The sequence below is a fragment of the Aureobasidium melanogenum genome, assembly GCF_000721775.1.
Source record: "Aureobasidium melanogenum CBS 110374 unplaced genomic scaffold scaffold_30, whole genome shotgun sequence".
NCBI classification, from domain to species: Eukaryota; Fungi; Ascomycota; class Dothideomycetes; order Dothideales; family Saccotheciaceae; genus Aureobasidium; species Aureobasidium melanogenum.
In genome coordinates, this window is record NW_024470082.1 from 35,955 (window position 1) to 49,062 (window position 13,108).

A 13,108-nucleotide genomic window follows, 5' to 3' on the forward strand; every position below is an offset into this window, starting at 1 on the left:
CATTCATTTGCGACTATCAAGCAGAAAGAAAGAAGTTATGTACGTGAAAGAAACCAAGGTGCCGTGGCCTTTCCATGCATCCTGCGACCCTTCGAACGTCTTCACCCTGACTCGTTCCGTCTTTGGAAGATTCAACAGCTTTAGCGACCCAGTCTGTAGGTGGACCACATGTTGGACATTCTCTTATTCTGGTCAGCGGTGAAGCCGGTGTAGCAAGAATCGTCCGAGTAGTCCATGTAGTTGTGAATGGCATCGATGCCAGCGACAGTGGGGCAGCTGTCCTTAGGGGGCTTTGAAGGGCATCCATCAGTGCTGGTGCTCTGCATAGGAGTGTCGGCGATGAAGTCGCCGTTGCCAGTGCAACTGTAGCCTTCAAAGGTGTGCAGCAAACCCATCCAATGACCGGTCTCGTGGACGGCGGTCATGCCCAAGTTGAAGCCGTAGATGTTGCCGCCGGGCATGGTGTTGGCCTGGATCATGCAGCCGTCGGTAACGTAAGTGCTGGGGTCAGGGGTGCCGGGGCCAATGTCTGAAGGCAGACTACACGTGCCGAGGATACTGCCAGTGAGGTCTGTCATGAAGTAGATATTGTGAGTGGAGTAGGTGCCGTTGCGCAGAGCAGTCTTCATGGCAGTAGCATCATTACCTGCGCCGACAGCCCAGGCATCGTTGACAGTGAAGGTGGTGGCGATGCGGTTGAACTGAACGCCGCTGGCCTTGTAGGCTCTGTTCATTGTAGCGAGTTGGGCATCAGCCATCTTCTGGGTGATGGTGCCTGCCTTTGCGGCGGTGGTGACAATGTGGAAAGCGACGTTGACAGTGACGGGGCCAGCAGCGGCGGCGCGGACGGCGTGACCAGCAATCTGTGTGCCACTGTGTGCCTTGAAGACACCCTGGTGCATCTGGCGCACAGTCTTGTTGAAGTGATCGCTGGCATGACTGAGGTCAACGCCGCAGTCAAAGTGCTTGTAAACAGTGTTGTTGTTGGGGATGGCGCTGGCCGATGCCAGCAGGCCGGCGAGGCCGAGGAAGATGCTGGAGAGGTGCATGTTGTTTGTTTTGACGAGAAAAAAACGAAGGAAGAAGGTTGTGGTATGTGAAATGTAACGATGACGGTCGAAGGGAAGAGATATGTACAATGGTCTCGTCCGTCGAAGAAGATTCACAATGAGAGTCAACTCTTGTGAGGATAAAAGACCCAGATACTGGGGACGAGGAATCTATTTATGCAACTGATTGCGGTAATGATCGACACAAAGTGAAGCACGCCGCTTCGCGAGTATGGCATCCATCTCTCCTGGTGGAGTACCCGCCTTTGCTTGTTGAACTCAAGCACAAAGTCTGGACAGTAGACGTTTGCGGCTGGAGACAGGCCCAGGCTCGAACAACAAAGGGCAAATTCAGCAAGGCGAGGCGACTCTGTCACCTGTCTACCGCTCGCCACAATGGATTACACGCCACATTCAAGCAAGCATTACGAGCCAGTCTTAAAGGTGGAGTATGGGTATATATCTCTATAGGGTGAGGCGGCTAAAAGACCGATCAGTATTGCCACTTAGGGACAACGGTGAAAACCCTGCTTGTCAGGCGCTCTTTACTCCACAAGGATCCCCGTTGAACGATGAACTAGAGATCTGTTCTGTGTGACTGGGCCTTTGTTCGCTCGAACATGACGGTTGACCGATTCGAGAACATTTGTATTCGTACACCATCGGAAGCGGAACATACTGTAGGTGAATGCATAAAATTCATTCATTACATAGGAAATGGTTCAAACTATGGACAAGTGGTGTCTAACTTCGGAATAGCTCAAAACTCAGTCAGCATCTTCTCTTTGCAAAGTATGTTCACACCACTCAGCTACCAGGGAAGGTTGAAGAATCCCTTGCGACTAGTGGTGGTAGAGCTAATTGCAGAAGATGTGCTTGTGCTTGCCGTACCACTATTCGACGCGTATGCTGAGTGGGAGTGGTGGCGGAATCGGTAATGGGAACTCACAGAGCGTGCTTGAAGATTGGTGGCAGAGCTAGACGAGACCGTAGAAGTCTCACTCATCTGGCCAGAATACTGCGATGCGAAAGTCGAAGTGGTCGCAGATGAAGTTACTGCAGAGGTTGGCTCGGGGGTAGCAGCGGCGGCTGGCGAAGCAGCGACCTCAGAGACTGATGGCTTTGAGTTAGCCGCAGCCTGAGACTTAGGCTCTTCTTCGTGTAAATCGGAAGGCTCGCCCTCCTGGGCGTACTGTTCGGGGCTATAGCCTTGACGTGCAGGGAACTCCTCGAAGGTCTCCTCGAGATAAGGATATTCGGTCTCGGATGCGGCATGGGCATCAGGATCAGATTCATATTCGAAGTCAGAAGGAGCTCCATTGTTCTCATCTTCTGCCGATCTGGCTTGGAGATGATGCTCCACTTCTTCATTCCAAGCATAGCTCCAATCAGGCATCTCGTGCCCGTTTCCCTGCAATGTCTCATGAGTGTCAACCGATCTGGCATTGAGCTCATGGTGGTCCTCAGCAGGATATCCATCAGGGAAGCGTGAGTTCATCCAATGTACGAACTCCTCGTAGCTCTCATTCGCAGGGTCAGCGCCGGTGGCAGCTGCGACAGTGGTTGTCGTCGTGGTGGCAGTTGTGCTGGCAGTCGTAGCAGCCTGCGATACAACATCTCGAGCATTGATCTTCTGCTTGACTTGCTCAGAGAATTCTTTGGGGTGCCGGGAGTCCATCCAGGTAACGAAAGCTTCATAAGTGTCATCAACAGGGCCAGTGATGCTGGCGGCTGCGGAAGGGGTTGCGCTAGTTGTGCTGCTGGTGGTGGTGTGCTGCTCGACATCTCGAACATTGATCTTCTGTTTGACTTGTTCAGAAAACTCTTTGGGGTAACGAGACTCCATCCAAGTGACGAAGCCCTCATAGGTGTCATCAGCTGGTCCGTCTGCAGAGGCTTCAACTTTTGCACTTGGCGAAGAAGCCACGCTGCGGGCGACATGGCTGTGCTCGGCTTTTTCAGGAACTTCCTGAGTCAGACGAGCACTCATCCATAGCACGAAAGCCTCATAGCTGTCATCAGCTGGCTCGTCCGGGACTGGAGTGGAGGAGCTTGCAGTGGCAGATGTTGAAGTTACACTACGAGCGAGAATGCTACTGGGCTTCAGATCCTCTGCTGGCATGTACGTGGGCTCGAATGAGCCGGTTGCGAAGTCAGGAATGGCCGATGGTGCATTTTGAGAGTACTTGTTTGTAGCAGCCTTGGGAATTGGCTCGTAGCCGGGGATTTCTGCAAGGACGTCAGATTATCCATTTCCAGGCACAATAATCACAAACTTACCAGCCACTTCAATGGCGCTGGTTCCTGCAGCAGCAACAGCTGCAGATGCGATGGTGATAACTGAGAAACGCATGATTTTGCTTAGTTTGTAGCAAATCAAGCAGTGTCTACAGATGAGCTATATAGAAAGACTACTATTGTGACCATGAACGGGCCTGATAAAATGGGCGTGATCCTATTGAGAGGTAGTGGCGTCCGTTTTCGGCAACATTCTTTGTGCAGACCGCACGCCGCAGATATTCACGACTTGATTCCGCTTTCAACCACGGACAAAGGTGAGACAAAGTCGTGAGATTAGGTCATGACAGGATAACACTCGTTTGCATTGTGTGTGCCATTTTGGCGTGGCGGGAACGTGGACCTTGGCCATACCGGCTGAGCAACAGTCAAGAAACTTCCGGTGTCGTGGAGAAGCACCAACCGTCTCTCGAGACAAGCTGCTACACATGTGATGACCATTTTCGTGCCGTTCGTCAGTTTTTCTCGATTCTGCAATAGGTCGTACGCACTCAGTCTTGCATATAAGCGCACGACAAGTTGTTTCGAGATTAAAGCATGTAAGGTCGTTATCACACCATCTGTTGCTCACTTACTGACTGACCGACCGGTCACCTTGAGTCTGAAGCTGGTGGAACAGTTACATTGTGAGGGCAGCGTGTCCAGCTGCGGTGTTGAACTTGGTGGCCAGCGAGGAATGTATGGACGATGTTCTTGGAATGTGATCACATGAACTTCGGCAGGCAATCAGAACCGACTCTATATCGGCATGCCGAACATCGGAATCGAAGTTCATTGGTAGATTAGTCTTTGACAGAAACCATGAAATGCGGCAAATGGTACCGATGGTTCGCGGTGATGCAAGTGAAATGTCTATAGCGGCATTCGCAGTCATCACCTTGCAACTACAAGCGCAGAAATCCTTTCAGAGCTTTCTGCAGTCACAATGAAGCTCTCGGGAAGACTTGAAAAGACTTGAATTGACCTCTGCAAACAGCTTCCAGACAAAGAGCTTCTCTGCAAGGAAAGCTTATACACCCTACTTCGAGGCATCGCGCTAAGCATCATCGAAGATTCCATGAACCAGCTAGTCGGAACCGGCGTGACATACGTAGACCCACCCGATAGACAAACAAGTTCGACGCAGCCACTGACAACATCTCAGCCGTGGTGTGTTGGTCGAAGAAATGGTATAAGGCAGAGCGGCTTTTTCGACCGTCCCTCGAGAATCTGCTGCTACTCTACCAAGACTGTCAAGCCTTTTCGTTTCTGCTTGTACATACATACTTTCTCGTTTTCCAGGCTTGTTGTTGCATTGCTCAGCGCACGTCATTCTTCAAACAAAAGCATCATCACCAAACTGGCAGAATTCAACATCATCTTCGACATGAACAAACAACTGCACTGGCAGCAGCGCATCGCCCTCGTCCGCCACAACCTGCACGCAGCACACCGCTCAGGCGACTTCACTTTCTTCAAGACCTTGCAGGCTCAAGCTCTTTTCGACAACACCAATCACGTTGCTACATTGTCAGCAACTCTTGGTGACGAAGCTGATAGCGTGCTTTCCGGCCTCGATGACTTGAATGCTTCGATTGCTCATGTGCATGAGGACGCTTTCAAAAATGTTTACAACAGTCTCAAGACTTATCTTTTTGAGGCTGGCGTTGGCAATGGTGGGTGTCATGAGAAAAGCAAGGTCTTCGTTGATGTGCAGATGCAGAAGCAGATGGCCGATCATGCGATCGACAAGGCTACTTCTTCTGCTATCGCACTGATCCAGCAGCAGCCGATCAGCGTTCAAAACACCGCCGCCGCTGTTTGGATCACCGGCACCACTATCATCGCTGACAGCATTGAGATTGTCCTGAAGCATCTTTTGGCTCTCGATCAGAACATGCACGACTTCATCCGCCTCGAGGAAAGCTGGAACGAAGTCAAGACCAGCGTCGGTCACGGCGTCTCTGCCTTGAAAGGAGTCTTCAACCTCATGAGCGGTGAGCCCGAGCCCGATACCGTGGGTACCTCCTCTCGCTCCTCCAGCTTCTCTGGAACCATGTTCCGTCGTTTCTCGAGCGCTTTCAGCTCCGCACCTGCCAGCCGCTCCTCTACTGTCTCGCTTCCTGGCAGTCGCTCTGGTTCTTTCTCCACTCAGAACCATCATGTCAGGTCTTCGTCGTTCAATGCTCCTGACTATAATGGACGCAACAGCTTCCGCAACAGTATTTCTTCTGCTTGTCCCATGTCTTTGCCTGCTAATCAGGGGTGGAAGCATACTAATCTTGATACTATCCCTCCGACCCCTGCAGCTGGAGATATTGGTGATCAAGAGGTTAATCCTTTCGATACGTCTCTGCCGCCCATGCCAGAGATCCCTAGTTTAATGGACCATAGATCTGAGCAGGCTGTGATGTGATGGAGCAGAAGAGTGCGGAGAGGAGACTAGTTGATCGAGTATTAATGTGTAGATATTGTTGGATGTTCTCACGATTGCGATGTTGTTTTTTTTTGTTTTTGTTGACGGCTTTTTATGATGTATATAGAGCAGCAATCCACGAGACGTGTATTTACAAGTGTACCTCCCCATGCCTTCCCGCATAGCCCAGCATACCATGTGTATCTGAAGTATTGCGAGATCCTCGAAAGATAGGAACTATATCCCCATGTAATATGTCCATAGCGATATCCTCGACCAGACAAAGATGGCGAATCTTGTCAATGTGATGGAGATTCATCCGGTCATGCCAAGGGAGAGCGACTATAATTTTCAAATCTACGGTGGCCTGTGTTCCCCGGGCACATTCTCTTGCCGTTAGAGAGCTGTTGTCTCAACATGTCTTGTTGTCCTCGCTGACTCCTGGGGTGGATTGCGCCTGACGAGCAGGACGTCGCAACTTCTCAGAGTCGGTCAGAGAAGATGATTCCTGTGTACAAGTGACAACATTTCATTGTCTGATTTTGTGAATTGCTCCTGCTACCGTAACTCATAACTTTGAAGACAGTCGTGAACTATCCTATTGGAAGATGGCTTGCTTTTTGGAGCGAGGCTGAGTGAAAAAACACGAGTCCAGGAGAACCATATTCTGAAATTGTACAAATCATCGAATACAGAATGCGAATGGCTACATCAATAGCATCGATTATTCCAAACTCTTCCTTCTGCCTCTCTTACTCCCAATGCCCTTTTCCTCTAACTCCACGTCCACCATACCCACATCTCCATCTCCCTTCTCATCTTCTTTTCTTCTACCAACAGGAGGAGCACTATAACTCCTCCACCCAACGAACCCCACAATAACACCAATACCACCTTCAACAGCTCTTCTGAGACTCTCCCTGCTTGAACTCCTTGTCACCCTCCGACTCTCTTGCCCATCAGATGCAAGAGGAGAAGCAGGAATCTCAGACCTTGAATGTCGTCGTTGAGCTCTAGTCACCAAACCCGCAAGATCCGCTAATGCAGGAATGGGAGTATGAGCAGGATGGCTCTCTTCCACTTCAACACCATCGATAGTTTCGGCAACGACTTGTTGTTGTTCCGCCGTCAAGATATCGCTGAAGTGTGTTTTTGGTTGAACAGCAGCGGGGGAAGGTACATCATTCATGTCCACATCTACAAGATCTGTAGAGTCGTCGGTGGGAGTTTTGTTGGGGTTGGCAATACTGGGTACGCGATCCAAAGTCGGGAATGTCGGTTGGAGAGGTGTGTCGACGCCAAATTGTTTGCCCCAGCGGCATTCGGAGGGGTAATCGCATCGATTCCAGCAATCCTTGTTTGGTATAGCATCACGCCAGGAAGTGCCAGGCATCCCAGCAGTGATTGGAGAAACCACAGATGCAGTGATAATCTCCTCCACTTCATCTTCAGAATCATCATCAAAAACACTGTCACAAGGACTGTTTCGTTGCCTCTGTTGCTGCGTCAAAAGCAGAAGATTGCGTTTCCACACGCCCCAATCCTTCCAACCCGCATAGTCGAATTCAGACGCACAAGCTTTATGGCGAGGAAGTTTCTTGGTTCCGTCTTTGCGCAATCGAACGACTGAAGTGCCGGCGCAGAAGTAATGGCCATCATCAAGACAGCGGCGAGTAACGGAGAGATTGTATTGACGATGGCAGATATGGCAAGCCCAAAGCCATTTCGTGGGTTGTCTGGAGGGAGGAGGTAGGTATCGAATCAAATCGATATCGGCAGTGGCGGAAAAAGTTCGTTTGAGAGGAGCGGGAGTGATCGGTTCTGCCGGGGAAAAAGGCGAAGGGGGGACTGCGAGACGCGAAGATCGGAATGGCACAGCCGATGTGTTGATCTTTGCAGGCATCTTTTCCAGAATAAATGTTGTGAAGAAGGCCGGCTTCAGAATAAGTTTTGCTTCGTGTGAGGTAAGTGATCTTTGTGTCAAGGATCCAGTCCGTGACAAGAAGAGATGAGATAGGAGAAGCACAAGTAGTGAAGCGTCAAGCGACTCGAATTACTCGGAAAAAGTGATGATCTCGCATGGCTGCAGCTGAAGCAAATACTTTAAGCACCTGCCTCACAGCCATTGACAGACCCAACAATGAATGTTGCATATTTGACTTGAAACGAGACAAGATTTGACAATTTGCTCAGTGATATCCTCGGATAGCTAGCGAGACATGTTGTCACAAATCTGCCTCGGCAGTACTCTTTGTCGTCATGTCTCGGTGCCTGAGATGTCTTTGTTTCCTGGACAAAATTCGCTTCCTCAGCGCACGTGGGGTCTTTGTTCTGAATTTGTAATGCCGGACTGATTTGTGAAGATGCTCGCTTGTATCTTTGTCTCTGACTCGGCTAGTTCTTTGTCGAGGCTCGTGGCAGTCCCAAGCCACGTGGGAATGATTGATATACATCTCAAATGAATGAAATACATCTCATATGATGCATTGGCGACCACGCGACAGGATAAAGATGTCTTGGTATGGATGAGTCTCATATCAACGACCAATCGGCAACGCCGAGGTTTGGGCTTGAGACGAGTGTGTGCTCATTTGGAGCTGAGGTAGGCAGAATATCACGTCGTTGTTAGCAGTCACGACTGAAAGATGGGAGGAAAGATTTTGATGGACCAAAAAAATATTATCATTGACGACACACACACATACGTAAAGATAACCAAGAACGCCTGGAAACAGTGCAGCAAAAGACCTACCAAATGAGAGGTTGCAGGGCCGGCGTGTCTTTGGGGCGATTCTTAGATGGGGAAGGAGGTGTAACTTACCTACGATCTACGACGAAGATTGTACTTTGCAGGAGAAGAAGAGGGGCTGTCACCAAACAGAGAAGCCATCTCATCATCGGAGTCGTTCTTCGAGGGGCGAGAAGCGAGCTCCTTGAACTTCTTAGCTTTGGGGGTAGGCTCATCATCACTCTCATCAGGAGAGGGGCTGCGAGCAGAGCGGGAAGTCGATTTTTGTTTAGGCTTGAATTTGTAGGAAGGGAAAGCTTTGGCGTGATTGGCTCTGTCGAGTTCAGCACATTCAATGTAGAAGTTGCGAACGTCGTCAGGCTCAAGCTTCCAGCTGGCACCAGCAATCCTAGAAACACCCTGGTGGTTGTCTTCAGAGGCCCATTGTTTGATACGATCAGCATAAGCAGAGCGATAGCAGACAAACGAGTTGGAAGGTCTGGGGATCTTGCCGTTCTTTCTAGCTTCACTAAGTCTCAGAGCGGTCGAACGAGAGGCAAATTCGAGTATGTTTTTGATAGGCAGATCACTTTCAGCAGTAAGAACACTCATCGGTGCTTTAAGCTCAAAAGCGGGTTTCTCAATCTTCTCAGGTTTGTCAGCCTTCTTAGGACGAGAGACCTTTTGGCGTTTGACAGGAGCGGGCGAGGGACAAGGAGTGTCATCATTAGAAGTCTTCTTGCCAGCAGTTCTGCGAGACCTTCTGACAGGAGTTGAGACAGAGTCACCAGACATTGGCTCAGGCTCAAGATCAAAGCTTGGGAAAGTAGGTGCATCAGGAGCAGGAGCGAACGTGAAGCCAGGGTTCTGCATTGGCATTTGGAAAGGAGGCTGCATCATGGGCTGTTGAGCGTAGTAGTTAGGAGCAGGAACCAACATGAAACCAGGAGGAGGTTGATAACCAAAAGCAGTAGGGTACTGAGGAGGGTACATAGGCATGAATTGTTGAGGAGGGAACTGACCAATATTGGACGAGGCAAAGCTGTTGAAGCTAGAGCCAGAATTGTTGAAGAGACCAGTGTCCGAATCGAAGGATGAATCAAAGTAGGAAGAAACAGAAGAATCAATCGAGGGAAGGGACAAGTCATCAGGGATGTCAGGAAGGTCGGAGAACGCAAAGTTCAAGTCCGTGTTGGAGAGATCAAGGTCAGGCAGACTGAGGGTGCTCGAGCTCTGCTCGGCAGTGGGAGTCAGCAAGTCCTCAATGGAGAAGTTTTCAAGCAAGTCAGACATCTTGTTGTTTTGTAGATATGGTGATTTTGTGTGTAGATCGAAAAAACAAGATCGCTGAGCTGCTCTGTTGTATTTTTTGGTGGTGATGTGCGTGTGTGTGGTCAGTGTAACGACGAGCCTGTAGAGGCTATTTGTACACTGGCAAGACATGCTTCAACATCGTCTTGAAATTCGTCGACAAAGACCAGAGAACAATGACCGACTTGGTGATAAAGGAAAGCGACTGGTCCGAACAAAGCTGACACGAATTGGATCGCATTGATGTATGGTCGTTGAAAGGCGACAACAATGGACAATGCAACAAAGGGGCCACCTGTGAATGCAAGCAATGTACCGATTCGCCCAGCGACGCGATGTCGATACACGCTCCGAGCGGTTGTATGAGAGCATGTCCCGAGGTTTACGATGCGTGAAGGATATACACGTTGCACAGGAATATAGGGAAAGTCAATCGAAGAACGTGGCATTGCGGTTCGTCTATGGAACGTGGGTCAGGATAGAGCCTAGCTGCCGGCGTAAATCGTCTTCTCTTCAGAGAGCTCTCTGAGAGACCTCCTTGGGCGATGGACAAGCGGCCGTGACTGCCGAAGAGGCAGATAGCCGGTCCATCAGTTGTACCTTTCAGCTATGCTACCAGCTGTGTAAAACAGAAGGGCGCTGGGTAGCATGATTCAATGCTACTGTCAGGGGCTGTAGATTCGGAGGTCGGAGGCCATGCCTCAGCCGAAGCCTTTGCCATTTGAGAGCGTTGCTGGGCGAGCGGCTCTTGCTGGACGAGGTCGCCAGCTGACGAGCGTCGGGCTCTTGTGTATTTTTTGCAGGTCTTGTGGTTGCCGGATCATGCTGCCTGGAAAGTATCGTTGAGGTAGTCGACGAACAAGTCCTTGATGCGGTCCTTTGTCAGGCTGTGGGTGCGGTTCATGGTGATGAATTGCCTGCGCAAACGTTGCAGTTGTGGAAGGCCAAGGGGATTTGCGGGCAGCTCAATGTCGTGCTCAGCACCAGCAACAGAAATCTCACCGCCGCTCTCTCCCGGATGATCCTTCTGCCAGGCCGAGATCTGAGCGACAATGTCAGACGTCGTCTTGTCCAGCTCGTAGAGGTAGTTTTGCTCGGTAGCAGGAGCCAGGACTGTGGCCGAGTTTGGCTTGACAGCCTTTGCTTTTCCACCAACCAGAGTATCCCAAAGCTCTTCAAGCGGCGGCGTGTCGTCGTCGTAGGGCACTGTATATAGAGGAGAGTCCCATCGTGTCATGCCATTTGGCTCTTCGTAGCGGAAGACGAGGTTTTCGAACAGGTCGCTCTGGTAGCCTCCAGTACCGTTGGCAAGGGCTTTTTCGTTGATCTCGCGACACTTTTCGACGGGCGTTCCGATGTGCACCTTGACATTGTCAGCAGCTGAGTAAGGAGTAAAAGGGGAAGTGTCAACTCACAACACAACTCGGGGTGCGCTGGGCCTTTGCTTCACAAAACATCTGGTAGCGGAAGCCCTTGATGTAATTCATCGAGTCGGCAATGACGATTGAATTTGCTGTCAAGTCACGCTTGATGGCCGAAGACAGAGTGGCGCGCGCATCCTTTTCGCTTCTCGCAGCAGCATAGACCTCGCGGTCAAGTCCCAGATTCTGATCGTTCAGGTGGTGAATCTTGAGTCTCGAAATGCGCGCATCCTCTGAAGCAGCGATTCTTTGCGCAAAGTATTCCTTGAGCTGTTCGCTGCGGTACGTCTTGCCGCTTGACGGAAACCCAGAAATGAGGATGAGCTGATTCGTCGTCAGCGCATTTCTTCATTCACACCATGATTGACTTACTGGCATGGCCGCGCTTGTTTTTTGTTTCTGTTCGACTGTCCAAGAAATTCAGCATGACGCGCCTGCCATTTGCTGCGACGTCACGTGAAAAATCATCGTTGACGTACTCACCCTGCTCTGACCAGCATCATCTTTCCATCTCTTGCACAATCAAGCAGAAGATTCAGAATCAATATATCTCGAAGGGTAGCAGAAAATATAAAAGAATCGTGTTGAGAAAAGAAGAGAATGGAGTGCAAGAGCGTTGCATGATAAGTTGTGCTTCTAATGTTCCAAAAAAGGAAGTTGCGGCTTGGTCGCGACTTCTGCATATATTCCTGACCGACATCCTTCGAGCAACACAACATCCAGCAGGCATTCGATACCTTCCTGCTGGTTCTAACTGTTAGAGCAACACACCAATGGCCGAGATTTTGAAATTGTGCTCAACCCTCCTCAAAGATGTTAATGACTCGCATGTCGAGGCAACCAATCTTGACGCGCTCGCAGCTTCAGGCAACCAGCTCCATTGATCATGGTTTGAATATAAAGGCACATGAACCTTCATCTTCCTCTCTCGGATCTCAGTAACTGTCTCGCATCTTCTGTTTGATAAACTACGCTAGCCCATCTCTTTCTCATCATGCCGACACTCGATGAAATCACCTACTCCCGCGAGGCCACCATTGCCGCCGTCCGTGACTATTACCAATTCCTCACAAACATGTTTCTACCAGAAGACTTCGTCCACGAACCGCCAGCTGAAGGTTGGCCAACCGTCTCAAAAGAAAGAGTCGCCGAGCTAGGCAAAAACGACGAAGTCTTCGAATTGATGCGTCGTCTTCCCTACGTTGCTAAGGAGACTCAACTTCTCGGCCACGCCTCGGTAGCATACTGGCCTAAATTGCTCACCGATCATGTATGGTTGGGGGGAGTCACCCCGTTCAATTCAGAAAAAGTCAGAATCATCACTGAAGGACTAGACTGGGAAGACGTACCTTCGTCAGCTTTTGGTCTCATATGCGGCGGCCGCAACAGCGAAACCTTCATCCTCGACACGAAATTCGGCACTGTCCACTGGTTAGAAGCCCCCGACTTTGACGAAAACCCGATCAGAAAGCCCATCACCGAGCCACCAGGCGGCTCAGATCCTTTCGAAGACTGCACCCCTGAGAACGAACACGGTTGGCGGAAACCAGCATGGAGCATTCCCGACTTTTTCGAAGTCTTGAAAAATGAACTCAGGACTTTGAAACATGTGCCTGTGAAACCGCATCAAATCGACTGGTGGTTTGATGAATACGAAACAAAGCAAGATCTCGACAAATTTGATTCCCTGATTGTTGCGGTCAGGCATGCATACCAAGAGCACGGTTGGCCCGATTTGTCGGTGTACAACAAGGATAAATGTCAAGATGCGATATCTAGACTGAACGAAGAATCCTCACAAAGGTGGCAGAAGCAGCATGATGAAATGTTGAAACAGCGCTGGAAGCACCTCGAGACGCCGAATACCGAACAAAATACTGGTGATCGATGAATCAAATGATCAAGT

The 13,108-nt window shown here is 50.1% G+C and overlaps 7 protein-coding genes across 7 annotated transcripts; 2 read left to right on the forward strand and 5 right to left on the reverse strand.

Moving 5' to 3' along the window:
• Positions 1-140: 140 nt before the first annotated feature.
• On the reverse strand, positions 141-1,049 carry M437DRAFT_78836 (uncharacterized protein; the record flags this gene model as incomplete). The annotated part of the gene is made up of 1 exon (XM_041027060.1): positions 141-1,049. The coding sequence occupies one exon, from the start codon at positions 1,047-1,049 to the stop codon at positions 141-143; it is 909 nt and encodes a 302-aa protein (XP_040875621.1).
• Positions 1,050-1,860: 811 nt separating this feature from the next.
• Positions 1,861-3,402, reverse strand: M437DRAFT_88368 (uncharacterized protein; the record flags this gene model as incomplete). The annotated part of the gene is made up of 2 exons (XM_041028807.1): positions 1,861-3,278; positions 3,330-3,402. 2 exons carry the CDS (start codon positions 3,400-3,402, stop codon positions 1,861-1,863), a joined length of 1,491 nt encoding a protein of 496 aa, XP_040875622.1.
• Positions 3,403-4,713: 1,311 nt separating this feature from the next.
• M437DRAFT_58889 (uncharacterized protein) lies at positions 4,714-5,742 on the forward strand (the record flags this gene model as incomplete). The annotated part of the gene is made up of 1 exon (XM_041023473.1): positions 4,714-5,742. One exon carries the CDS (start codon positions 4,714-4,716, stop codon positions 5,740-5,742), a length of 1,029 nt encoding a protein of 342 aa, XP_040875623.1.
• Positions 5,743-6,154: 412 nt separating this feature from the next.
• On the reverse strand, positions 6,155-7,645 carry M437DRAFT_78838 (uncharacterized protein; the record flags this gene model as incomplete). The annotated part of the gene is made up of 2 exons (XM_041027061.1): positions 6,155-6,250; positions 6,542-7,645. The coding sequence occupies 2 exons, from the start codon at positions 7,643-7,645 to the stop codon at positions 6,155-6,157; spliced, it is 1,200 nt and encodes a 399-aa protein (XP_040875624.1).
• A 1,095-nt stretch (positions 7,646-8,740) lies between these two features.
• Positions 8,741-8,977, reverse strand: M437DRAFT_14409 (uncharacterized protein; the record flags this gene model as incomplete). The annotated part of the gene is made up of 1 exon (XM_041018763.1): positions 8,741-8,977. A coding segment is annotated over one exon (237 nt), but the record flags the coding sequence as incomplete, so codon positions are not given.
• Positions 8,978-10,601: 1,624 nt separating this feature from the next.
• M437DRAFT_88372 (chromatin associated protein KTI12) lies at positions 10,602-11,580 on the reverse strand (the record flags this gene model as incomplete). The annotated part of the gene is made up of 3 exons (XM_041028808.1): positions 10,602-11,144; positions 11,197-11,526; positions 11,575-11,580. The coding sequence occupies 3 exons, from the start codon at positions 11,578-11,580 to the stop codon at positions 10,602-10,604; spliced, it is 879 nt and encodes a 292-aa protein (XP_040875626.1).
• Positions 11,581-12,196: 616 nt separating this feature from the next.
• M437DRAFT_58956 (uncharacterized protein) lies at positions 12,197-13,093 on the forward strand (the record flags this gene model as incomplete). The annotated part of the gene is made up of 1 exon (XM_041023495.1): positions 12,197-13,093. The coding sequence occupies one exon, from the start codon at positions 12,197-12,199 to the stop codon at positions 13,091-13,093; it is 897 nt and encodes a 298-aa protein (XP_040875627.1).
• Positions 13,094-13,108: the final 15 nt, after the last annotated feature.